Source organism: Corylus avellana, chromosome ca9 (genome assembly GCF_901000735.1).
Source record: "Corylus avellana chromosome ca9, CavTom2PMs-1.0".
In the NCBI taxonomy this organism is placed as follows: Eukaryota; Viridiplantae; Streptophyta; class Magnoliopsida; order Fagales; family Betulaceae; genus Corylus; species Corylus avellana.
In genome coordinates this window covers 11,135,388-11,148,121 of record NC_081549.1, presented here as the reverse complement: position 1 = coordinate 11,148,121, position 12,734 = coordinate 11,135,388, and the positions used below count along the sequence as shown (strand labels likewise).

The window sequence follows — 12,734 nt, the reverse complement described above, 5'->3', positions numbered from 1 at the left end:
AATACTCCAACAAAACATCAATTTTCAGAATGAAAAGACTAGGCAGAAATTATTAATGTATCTAAAACACCAAATTATCAATGCATCCATTTATCTGTACCGAAGTCGATCATTGTCTTGAAAGTTAAGTCACAAGTTGGAGTATCAAATTTGGGTTCAAGTACCAATTTTGTTTCTTCTAATGCAAAGGATTAGACAAATCGATGCTTTTTGCACAGCTACAAGTTATAATTCCAAATATAATAAATGGTTTTCCGATTAGAAATGTATCCACAAATCACATGTGTTGAAAAACAAGTTTATTCATACTATTAATAGTATTTTTAGCTATAAGAACAACATCCATCATCAAATGACAAGAATTACAATACAGAAGAAAGCAAGTGCAAGTGAACACCTTGTCTTATATTAGACCACAATAACCATTATTCATAATCAAATGTACAGCTATGATCACTACCACCCAAAGATGTCATTGGAATCTCAATATATGTAAGATTCTAAACAGTTTGACAATCTTTTTAAGGTATCAAAAACAGGATAATAACATCGGTACTTCAAATCTTCAATTAAATTAACGTACCGTTGTTGCCAATAATGATGAATATAAAGAAGACAAGCTACACCCAAGAAGAAAATAATATAAGATCCAATAAAGCTTGCAAAGAAAACCTGAGGATCTACTTCATACCATTGCCCTTCACTTGCATTTGAAGATTTTGTTGGTGATGGATGTGACTCATCCTCTCTAGTGCAGTTATTATCTAATGGTTCTCCGCAAAGAAACGGATTTCCTTCATAACAACTCTTCTCAAATGTTCCAAACTGTGCTTTCATGTCTGGAAGTTTACCCGATAAGTTGTTGTAAGCCACAGTAAACACTTCTAGAGAGTATAAATCAATCAATTCTGAAGGAATTTTTCCACTCAATTTATTGTGAGAAAGGTCTAAACTCTCCAACTTGGTCAAATTTGAGAATTCTTGTGGAATGGAACCTGTCAATTGATTGTAAGACAAGTTCAATGCAAGAATTGAAGATAGCTCTCCTAGTTCCTGTGGGATTCTACTTGTTAGCTTGTTGCATGACAAATCCAATCTAGACATGTAATTAAGGATGTCACCATGGTAGGAGTTAGACCTGTATTTTGTTACAAATTCAACTGCAACTTGTTGACCATATACTATGTTTATGTAATCTCTTCCATTATGTTAGTTCTTGTGTTGGCTTAATTCAGTTTCAAAATGCAGATGTTACTGTTCATGGCTCAAACACTGATATAGAATGCTCAGAATCCAATCTCCACCGTTCATAATGTAGATTCATGTGTTATGAACGTCCCTGCAAAATTTCAGCTCAATCGAACTACAAACGCCCATCGATCGGAGCTGTTGATGAAGACTGGACAGGCCGGGTCCGGACCGCAATTCCCCGGGTCCGGACCTCATTTCCAGAAACTAAAATCTTGCTCCGCGAAGCCGTGTCCGGACCGCCCATTAACATGTCCGGACCCCCCGTAAGTTTTAGGCCCAAAAACATGTTTTTAAGTGGGTTAGGTCTAGGGTTTTGTCGGGGGTATATATACATCATTATAGAAGAGAGAAGCACGAAATTTTCACCCCCAGAGAGTTCGTGTGAGGCTGTGCTTGAGTGATTATTTTGTTGTGAGCCAAATTGATTCCTCTTATAGGATTTTTGTTAGTATTGATTGTGTGCTTAATTGAAGTCTATCGGAAGGGTCCGATAAAGGAGAATCACGTTGAAGAAGATTGTGAGCGAGGAGACAAGTTGGAGGCTTGTCGATCTTACAGAGTCAAGGTCTTGCAAAGGGTTGTAAGTGTTCCTAGTGTCTGTAATATCTGGATAATCTTTTGATAGTGATTTCCTGGGTTTGGCTGCCCCGGAGAGGTTTTACTTTTAGAACGTTTTCTAAAAGGTTTCCTCTTCGTCACCAAAATCTTTGTGTGTGATTGTTCATATTTTGGTGAATGTTTGTTTTGATATATATCTGTTAATTCCGCATAAAATTGTCATATTTATCTGTTTAGAATTTTTCACATTATTCCATTCGTTGAGCGTTTGGAATGTGGAATCAACTTGCAGGGACACAACAATTCGATCGTCGCTATATGATCCATAGAGAAAATCTTTAACATATAGTTTTCCAAAGGACATGTTGTGAAAGCAGTGCGGTATTGTTCCAGAAAGAGAGTTCTTGGAAAGATCCATTATGCCTATCTTCTTTAACCAACATAGTTGATTTGGAATTATACCACTGAAATTGTTTTCCCCCAACAAAAGTATTCTTAAGTTATGAGGTGCACTGATTTGATATGGAATGCTGCCAAAAAAGTTGTTATCTCTAAGGTCCAATGTCAAAAGAGACGATGAATTGAAAATAGATTTTGGTATAGGTCCTGTAAGTTTGTTTCCTTGCAAATATAAGTGCTCAATATTCTGTAGATTCATGCAAGAAGGTAACGATCCCGAAAGTGAGTTATGAGAAAGGTCTACTAATTGCAGGGAATTTGGTAGTCCACAAGGAATCTGACCTTCAAAAGAATTGTTACTCACACTACAAAAAAACAATTTTTTTATGACAGGCGATTTATGACGTTTTTTAGTGTCTGACACGTCAGAAAATTTTTCTGACGGGTCGTTTCTGACGCGTATCGATTGTCAGAAACATAGATGTTAGGAAAAAAAATTTCCTGACGTGTGAGTGGGTAAAACGTCAGAAAATTCTGCCGTTTTACTTTGTCACACGTCAGAAAATTTTTTGACGTGGCAATTCTGCCACGTCAGAAAATTTTCTGACGTGGTATTTCTACCACATCAGAAAATTGAAAAATTAAATAAAATATTAATTTTTTCTTTTTTTAAATTTTTTTTGGAATTTTTTTTAATTAAAAAATTTATTAATTAAAATTAATTTTCAATTAAATTTTAATTTTTCATTTTTTTGGGAATTCCTCTGCACGGCAGTGAGGGAGCTGCCGTGCAGAGACCCACATTTCTCTACATCATGGTGCAGATCCCACTCCCTTTCTTCTTTTCTCAATTCTCTCTCTCTTGATTTTTTCTCCAGCTCTAGCTCCCATTTCTCCATTTAATTTTCTCACTCTGTCCCTCTTCTTTTCGATCTCCATGGTGCAGATCTGCACCATGGTTTGAGTTTTTGAAAATATTTTCAAAAACTCAAACCGAAAACATCTTCAAAAAATTAAAACCAACCATCAAGAAATCAAAAAATCAATCTGAAAAACCCAAAAAATCTTCCTATCGATCTTCTCCTCTTCTTCTTCTTCTTCTTCTTCTCTTCTCCTTTTCTTTTTCTTCTTTTTCTGCTTTCTTTGATCTACTGCATGCTTCTCAATTTTTCCCCTTTCACCTTCTGTTTTTCTTCATCCTCTAGACTGCAGAGAAACAAGGAAGCAGGGAGATTGAGACAGGAGAGTGAATGTGCTGGAAAAAAAAAATGAAGAGGTAAAAATTAATAAGTGGGAAAAAGTTGAGGGGGGAAATAAAAAGAGGGAAAGAAATTCAAAATTCCGCCTACTGGGGGGCCAATTAGAAAATTATATATATATATATAACTTTCTGACGTGCGACACCTGGCACGTCAGAAAAAATATAAAATTATATATATAGATATATAATTTTCTGACGTGGCACTGTAGCATGTCAGAATTTTCTGACATGGCACATTCCAACGTCAGAAAAATTCTGACGTGGTAAATGTGGCCACGTCAGAAAATATATAATTTTTTAAAATTGCTAAATCTGTAATAATTTTCTGACGTGGGAATAGTACCACGTCAGAACATTGCTGACGTGGCAACAAAATATTTACTGTAGCCACGTCAGAAAATCCCATTTTTTTTGTAGTGTCACTACAAGACTTCGCTAACTTGTCATGTTTCCTATCCATCTAGGAATCATTCCTGACAATTTATTGTTGCTAATATCCAAAAACCCCATTTCAGACCATCCAAACTCTTTAGAAGGTGCAGCTGGTAGATCAAATCCTGTGAACTGATTATTGCATAACTTCAAACTAATCAAGTTGGTGCGCCTAGCAATCAATTTTGTTGGTACCTTTCCCGAGAAATCATTAAAGGACAAGTCCAAATTAAAGGACAAGTCCAAATCCTGGTGCAAATGACTCTTGTGAACAATTGAGGATGGAGGATAACCTTCAAAATGATTTCGAGATAGATTTAGATATTTTAAGTTCGGAGTTATCTTTCCAATATTCTCTTGAAGTTGCCCACCTAAGTGATTGTCAGAGACATCCATATACAGAATACTCTTGCATCGATTTGGTGGCAAATGAAATTTACACATGAAAGAATTATTCTGAAGATATAGCTCTCGTAGTCTTGTGTTGTTTTCAATCAACCAAATAGGGAAGCTTTCATTCAAGTTATTGTGAGACAAATCAATTATTTCCAATTCGCGCTGGTCAAGGAGAAGCTTGGGAATGTTTCCTGTGAGCTTGTTCAAATTACAGTTAGATAGCACAAGTATCACTAACTGAAATGAGAAGTCCCAACCTGCAGATATTTCAGTTTCTATCTCAAGCTGGTTGTTTTCACTCGCTAATAGAATCACCTTAAGCTTAGAATGATTAGCAAATATGTTGAATTGGAATAGACCGTCAAATTGGTTATAACTGAGATCAATGTACTCAAATGATGTGAGGCTGGCTATCAGATATAAAGAGATGTTTCCAACGAATCGATTCGTAGATATACCTAACAATCTAAGAGATGTCAAATTGTTTAGGCATGTTGGAAGGATCCCTTCAAAGAGATTATCATGAAGATCTAACTCTTGAAGCTTCTTGAGTGAGCACAAATTTGTCAAAAGGAATAACATTAGAAATGTCTATCTTAACTATGTTCCACTCTAAGAATCAACAAGAAAAATCAGGTTTTAAATATGGGTTTTTTAAAATGAAAAAAAAAAAAGAAAAAGAAAAAGAAAAAAGAAAGTGAATGGTCAATTGCTGAGTTAAATCAACCATGGTCCTTCAATTCACCTTATCTCACATTTTTAATCAATTGTAGATAATTTATTAGATTGGTAAGACTAACAATTTGCAAACACTTGATTTTCTAGTCGATTCTTACCTTTTGGAAAAGTGCCATTGAGAAAACCGTGAGCTAATGATATAGCCTTTAAAGAAGATAGTGGCCCGATATATGGAGAAATACTGGAATTAGACAAACCTACTACAAGTGAAGAGAGATAGTGTCAATAAAATATTTAAAATGGCATACCGACTAATAATAAATAGAAATTCAATTTCGATTGCAACTTATTTTAGCCTTGAAATTAGATTACCAAATTGTTTTAGGGCATGTTTAGGATTATGTTTGAGGGGCCTAAAAGTGCTTTTAACATTTAAAAAGTCCGTTTGAAGAAAACAATACTCGTTTGGTAAAAAAATTAAAAGCGTTTTTAAAGGTTCAAAAAGCCTAGAAATGACTAAAAAACACTTTCGGCAAAAGCTTAAAAATGAAGCTTTTGCCCAAAAACTCTTTTTGAGTTAAAAACTCTATTTATCAAACGCAATTCAAAACAAGCTCCTAATTGATGATTACAATGAATTAAGAGTCCTAGTCCTAGTCGGTCGGTCAGGTATGTAGATGATTTAAGAGTCCTATTTGCATTAGTAATTCTCTTTATTACCCTTCTATTAAAAGGGAGACCGTTAATGAAGTACTATGCTTGAGAAAATTATGTCCTCGTGTTTGTCCAACCAGCAACCAGCAACCGCTGCCATTTAAAAACCAAAAGAAACCACGAACCATTCATTTGCGGAAGAGACCAAAGCTCCAGAAGCGAGTGCGGCAGAAGCAAGGTATGGCTTGAGGAAAGAACATCAGGAAACCAACAAAGATTCAATCTCGTTCCCGAAAACGCAGAATGAAGAATCAAACCCAACTGTTATGCACATTTACCATGACATTGGAAAAGGAGCTGATGATGCTGGGAGAGCATAGACGAATAGAAAAGAAAAAAATTAGAGAAGGACAAAGGAGTTTTGTTAAAGAAGAAAACAGGCCACTTGAGTCTTCAAATGGCATCTAACACAGCAAAAAAGCTGAAATGAGAGTTATAATGGTACAATGGTTTATCCTGAGAGTGAAGTAGTTGACTTTTATACAAAATGGAACAATTCAATATGTACGACTTCAGATGATGAATTGGGCCATTTGATAAAATCCCAATAGACATGGAAGATCTGACGCTTCGATTTTTATTTTTAGATTTCACGATGATATATATTGAATCAACAAATTAAGCTTGACGCAGTCAATGGGAATGGTGAGATTAAGCATAAGGAGCTTCTCAAGAAGATTGGAAAATTCTTGAAAGCTTTTGAGTACTATCTAGAGAGTTTTTTGGGCACTATGAGAAAGAGGGGAAAAAGATATTAGGTTCTAGCTAGACGGCATATGATGCGCCAATGGAACAAGATATTCTTAGTGGCTTGCTTAGTTTCATTGTTTTTAATACTTTTTAGTACTTTCTTTTTTAATTGAAAGTGGCATATATTGTTACAGTGTGAATGGTAGTGATGTAGCACATTAATGGATTCAGCCAACTTTTTTAAATGCAAATACTAATCTGTCTTTTGTGCTTACCTCAATGAGTGTTTAATCATTTTTTAAAAAAAAAAAACTAAGGTAGCTATTTGTCAAAATTTCAAACCACAAGGACAAAGATTACATTTATCCCTCAAACTTTAGTTTGGCTGATTGCCTTGGATTGTTAGGGGGCCTTCAAAATTATTCCAAGACAAATCCAACTTCTCCAAGTTTTCAAAAGCTGATAATTCTGCATTGTTAAACATAACATAGAAAATTTCAAACATGAATATTGGAAGTTTCTATAAGTAATACGGAAGATCAATATACCTTTGGCAGGAAAGGATCCTCCTATATGATTCCAAGCAAGATTCAAATTCTTATGGGATTTGACTGCGCTCAATGACTCAATGATGCTTTTGTCGAAAAAGTTGTAACGAAGATCTAAGGTTTCTAGTTTTTTCAATCTTGACAAGCTTTCCAAACCTGTAATAGATCTATTAAAAACAAAACTATGCAATTTGCAGTGTTTAGAAGAAAAATAGCGTTTTATAGCTTAAACAAATTTGGCTACTCTACTGTTAAAGTCAACAAGAAACCGTAACTGATATGTAATGTTGATTATAATGCACGTAGGGAAACACACTGATGCATTTCATGCTTCACACAACTTTCTTTGCATATTTCCGACATGATGGACATCCAAGAACAATTGTTGTGGTTCAAGTCAACATCAACAAAATGGGATCGATGTAGCAATACAATCTCATAATGTTTACACACTTTTTTAATTATCTTCTATGAGCTACTTGGGCGGCTCCTATTTTGCATTTGTTATCGAGTAGGGTAGACTAACTGTAATTCTGATAACAACTTTAAGAATTTAGGATTTTTGTATTGAATATTAGTGATTGATTGAGATACAATAAACATCATCCCAACCCTACACTTGTAGTTGTAATTGAAATTATATTCTTTTGATCGCAAACTTTATAGCCTATGTGGTGGTTTTCTTTTTTTGGTAAAAAAAAATTAAGAGAGATTTATGTATAAATTGGAACAAAGAAGAATATGGTATAGTTTTCCATTATTTTGCGTGGGGAAGAAATCTATATAACGTTTCCTAAAATCTTTGAGCAGTAAAAATTTGAAAAAAATCAAAAACAAAACAGAGGATTGAATGCAGGTGGAGAAAATTGTGACTTGTGTCATAAAATAAATAAGTAGTTTAATAGAAATATGAAAGATGTGTGTAAAATAGTTATGAAGTAATTGAAAATTTCAAACTTAAATGTGTGTCTCTCCCTCTCATTACCTTGGATTGTCAGGGAGCCATTGAGAATATTATAACTTAAATCCAACTTCTCCAAGTTTTCAAAAGCCGATATTCCTACATAAAGCAGAACAAAGAAAATTTCAAATATGATTGTAACTGCTTCCTGTTTCTATAAAATAATTCTGAAGATCAACATATGTACCTTTGATTGGAAAAGATCCTCCAATGAAGTTCTGTTCAAGATTCAGATTCTTAAGGGATTTGACTGCAGGCAATGATTCTATGATGCTTCTTTCTAAATAGGTGTGACTAAGATCTAAGGTCTCCAGGTTTTCCAATCTTGACAAGCTTTCAAAACCTGTAGTAGATCTATTAAAAAAAAAGAAAAAAGAAAAAAGAAAGAAAAAAAAGTAAGTATGCAATTCGTAGTATTTAGACGAAAAATAGTATTTTACGGCTTACTAACTAGATATGCACAATTCAAACTTCTGGACAACATCACTTGATAATCACTAGTATTTCGTGATAATTATTTTAAATCAAGAATATATGTTCAGCTTTAGGGGATGTAAGTCCGCTTGTAAGAGATACTAAAGAAGTGACCATATAATTACAGAAAAAGTACAATTAAAGAAGCTTTGAAATGATGATCATAAATATAAAGGGAAGCGATATTAGATTACCTGTAGTTGTATTGAACCATCCCAAATCATTTCCTGCAAGACTCAATGTCTTAAGGGAGGCAAGTCCACTTAGAGATGGTATAATGCTATAATTAAAGGAATTAAAACAAAGGTCCAATATCTCCAATTTTGGAAGTAGTGCTAGCCTTTCAAAACCTGGAAGAAAATGATTGGAAGACACAAAAAAGAACCCCATCTTATGCTTCAATACAAAAAATTCAAGATTAATTTGATAGAAATATTCAATTTCAAATTGATTTTCATACTCTAGCTTGAACCTTATGATTGATGCTTATAACCTATGGTTATAGAGCACTTGTCAAATTGTGCATTCGAATGAAAATTAGTAAGAAGTAAGTACAATGGAAGGTATCAAATTGTGCCCTCAACAGAATTTGTTCTCTATATGTGATGAATAATTCTACAATACATGCATGCATGCCATCAATAGATAATAAATATGTGAACATAATCACGGAATAAGTACTATTAAAGAGAGATTTGAAATGATAATAAATATAAAGGGAAAAAGGCCGGCTATAGTAGTAGAATAGCTTCCAACGTATTCCAAAGTTCAAAAGAATTCCTTGCAAGACTCAATGCGTTAAGGGACATGAATCCACTTAAAGATGCTATAATGCTATAACCAAGGTTCAATATCTCCAATTTGCGAAGTAGTACTAGCCTTTCAAAACCTGGAAGAACATTATTGGAAGACCAAAAAAGAATTCCATCATATATATATATGCTTCAATACAAAAATTTCAAAAGCAACTCGATAAAAATTTTCGGAGTGATCCATTCAAATTGATATTCATGCTCTTGAACCTTATGATTGATGCATCTAACCCGCGGTTAAATTACTCTCTCCATGACAGAAAACTTGCCTTGCAGTGGTAGGAAACCATTATAGTAATTCCTGCTTATATCTAGCTTGTTCAAGTTTCTCAATGCAATTAACTCTGCATTTCAAATTAAAGATAAATGAAAATTAGTAAGAACCAAGTGGAATCAATGTATCAAACTATAAATCCTCTCATAAGATATAAGATAGAAGAAATCGCCTTGAGCAGGAAAGTATCCTTGCAACTTATTCTGAGTAAGAATCAAAGTTTCAAGCGATGTCACTGCACCCAAAGACTGTGGAATACTATTATTATCAAAGTAGTTATAACCAAGGTCTAAAATTCTCAGATTCCTTAAGCTTGACATCTTCTCAAATCCTACAAAAGATAAAAAGAAAAAGTTACTGGTTGAATGAGGAAAATTAATTAAAAAAATGATGCTAATTGTCAACGGCGTTTGTTCACTACATAATTCTTGTACTATACTTCTAAAATATTCATACAATACATGCATGCCTTCAGACTTCAGTACGTATATGTGTAACAACCCATGACCATTCGTCTAATGGAATGCAATAGTAATCTAGTTTTACATTATATGGCTTTCATTTCAATTTAAGTATTGTGGATTTACTTAACATGGAAATTATCCAATGGTTTACTTGGAAGTGTAGAGGGTGAAGGAAAATACAGAAAAAGGAGAGGAGAGGGAAGTAGGAAATTTTATTTTTATAATAACTTCAAGGTTATATGTTTTAATTTTAATTTTTTAATAACTTCAACGTTAAAAACCCTGTGGGGAGGAGGGAGCCCTTGCTTCCTCCTTTCCCCTCCCCCCTACTCCCCTCTTCTTTCCTCCCTCTCCCCTTAGCTTATGCTGCGCTGCCTCCATCCGTCCTCCACCATGCTGCACTGCTCTTCTCCTCCCCATAATCAATTGGGCTTTAGATCTAGTTTTTCAAATCTAGATCTAGTCTACTTAACTGGTTTCGCTCAACCACGTGTCGGCCCACCGTGTTCCCTGGCTCCTCAGCTGCCCATTGGCGCAAAACAGCTCCATCTCGTCCATCACACGCCGGCCAGTGCGTTTCGCCTCCCTTGCCCCAGCTGTTGTAGCTGTTTGTTGGCTTTTTTATTTTTTTTGAATAAGGGTTTGACTTCTCCTTAAATATACTTTCATGAGCAATCTCTGGGGAGAAAGTTTTTATCCTGACCTTTGAGTCGAAGATGATTAGTTTCGGTGTGAGGGTTTTACTCCCATGACCGTGAAAATCAAATTTAGGAATATGAGCTACCTATGTATTAGATTGAGTCTGCTTGGAGCAAATCTATTTTATAACTGAAGTTTAGACATGAGTTAGTGAATATTGAAGTTATAAATATGACTTGCTTATAAGATTTTTATATTTGTCTTTATGACATTGTAACCATATATATAGGTTTATTGTAAAAAAGAGACCTCGTAGCTTGTCAAAAGGCCTCCTGATCTCATTTTATTTTTCTGGAGGTCTTTCACTTTTTTTCCATCAATATGGTCCCTCTTGGAGTGGAATTTATCCAAGCACTATCAAATTCACAGACAACAACATCAGTAAAATGTGATGCTTAATCATTCAGGCTGACAATATATATGTGTATACTCCAACTCCAAGGCTGAAGAAGGTCCGACCCCTGGCTGTAATTATTAATATAATTCAGAATCACGCGGGACACCCGTGATTCAACAGAAAATACCAATTATAAAACTTTATAAATTAATATTTGTAATTAAAGAGGTAAATCCGACCCCTGCAATTCTTAATTTTATCACCCAAGAGAACAAAACGGCTCAAGGAAATCTTTTTTCGCTTTTTATTTCTTTTTGGGTGGAGGGAATTAGCTAGAATAAAGACGTTCATAATATAATTCTTCGATCTGCCCCTGTTTTTTATGGAGGGGGGCGGTGGTATGTATGCATAAGAAAGGAAAAGCAGAGGGGCGGGAGAGAACATACCTTCATTTGGTAGGCAACCACCAATTGAATTGGCGGATAGATTAAGACTTTTTAGCTCCTTCAATGGCACCAACATTGACACGTTTAGCAACCAACGGTTCTCATCATCTTGACCGTAATAATTGTAATCATAATCTTCATAGTAATCAGGATCATGGTTTAAGTTGTAGAGGGAAAGGTTGATGACATGAGAGTTGGTGGAGTTGCACGTGACCCTCTCCCAACTACAACAATCACTCTTTGCGTCGTCCATCCATGAGGGAAGAACATCTGCATGAATAATATTGGATTTCAGAAACGCCTTCAGCTCAAGCAGAGCAATTCTCTCTTCATGGAAGCAGCCTCTGTGCTGATGAAATTGAAGAAACACAAGTAAACCCCATAGCAAAGCTTTCACAAAACTAGGCCACTCCATTCTTGACAAAAATTGTTTCATTATTTTGTAACAATATAATAAACCAGTGTACCCCTAAGGGAAAGGCCTCTCATATATATATATATATATATATAGGTATATACAAGTTTGACGGTTTCATTTCCGAATCCATGATTAATGGGTCCACAGAAAAAGTTGTTTGTCCAAAAAATTATTTTCTCATGTGTAGAGGCGTGTGCGTGTCTATAATATTGGATAGTGTCTTCATTTGCTGAATCACTATTAAGCCGTGTCCTATTAATGTAACATAGTTGATAAAAGAGAATTTAATTATCCTAATTTAAATATTTAATTTTGAATGTTTAATGTGAAAACCAAAATATATATATGTGCATATTCCTAATTTTTTTTTCCCTTCTTCTAGGCGTAGATCGTAGGCTTGTAGCTAGAGCCTTGGTAAATGTAAAATCCTATTAAAGTTATAAATGAATTTTTATTTTTTTTTAAACAAAAGACTTGCGTGAGATGAGTGATTCGCACGTGGAAGATTCGAAGGCATCACTGGGTAACTCAACGACTAAATTCAAAAAGAAAACAAACTTTTGATTTTGTTCGATGACTTACTTTTGTAGTTTATATACATGGCAACTGAATTCACCATTTTGTTAGGCTATTCTATCTAAGGCTGACTTGGTAAATTGAGATTGGTTTTGTAAAATTGACATGCCAGAAGATTGTCTAATTGAGATTGGATTCGAAAACTATAGACAATCTCGTGGCAGTTCATATTTTAAGGAGTGACATTATAAGTATCACATAAACTTTCATATCAACTTGTAAATAATTTATAGTAAAAATTGATGGTACCACTCTAATACTACTATAAATGAAATGTGATGATCTAATCAACCCATCAATGGTAATTTTCGAAAGTACCATTTGGGTATTTTCCGTTTGGGTGGGA

General features: G+C 34.6%; 2 protein-coding genes across 2 annotated transcripts; both read right to left on the bottom strand.

The window, feature by feature from the left end:
• Positions 1-3,904: 3,904 nt before the first annotated feature.
• On the bottom strand, positions 3,905-4,879 carry LOC132162295 (receptor-like protein 13). Its single transcript, XM_059572546.1, has one exon. It carries the CDS (start codon positions 4,877-4,879, stop codon positions 3,905-3,907), a length of 975 nt encoding a protein of 324 aa, XP_059428529.1.
• A 1,876-nt stretch (positions 4,880-6,755) lies between these two features.
• LOC132162293 (receptor like protein 21-like) lies at positions 6,756-11,809 on the bottom strand. Its single transcript, XM_059572545.1, has 8 exons — positions 11,395-11,809; positions 9,621-9,779; positions 9,444-9,518; positions 8,557-8,712; positions 8,076-8,231; positions 7,913-7,987; positions 6,928-7,083; positions 6,756-6,847 (listed from the first exon to the last, which is right to left on the bottom strand). Exons 1-8 carry the CDS (start codon positions 11,807-11,809, stop codon positions 6,756-6,758), a joined length of 1,284 nt encoding a protein of 427 aa, XP_059428528.1.
• Between the last annotated feature and the right edge of the window lie 925 nt (positions 11,810-12,734).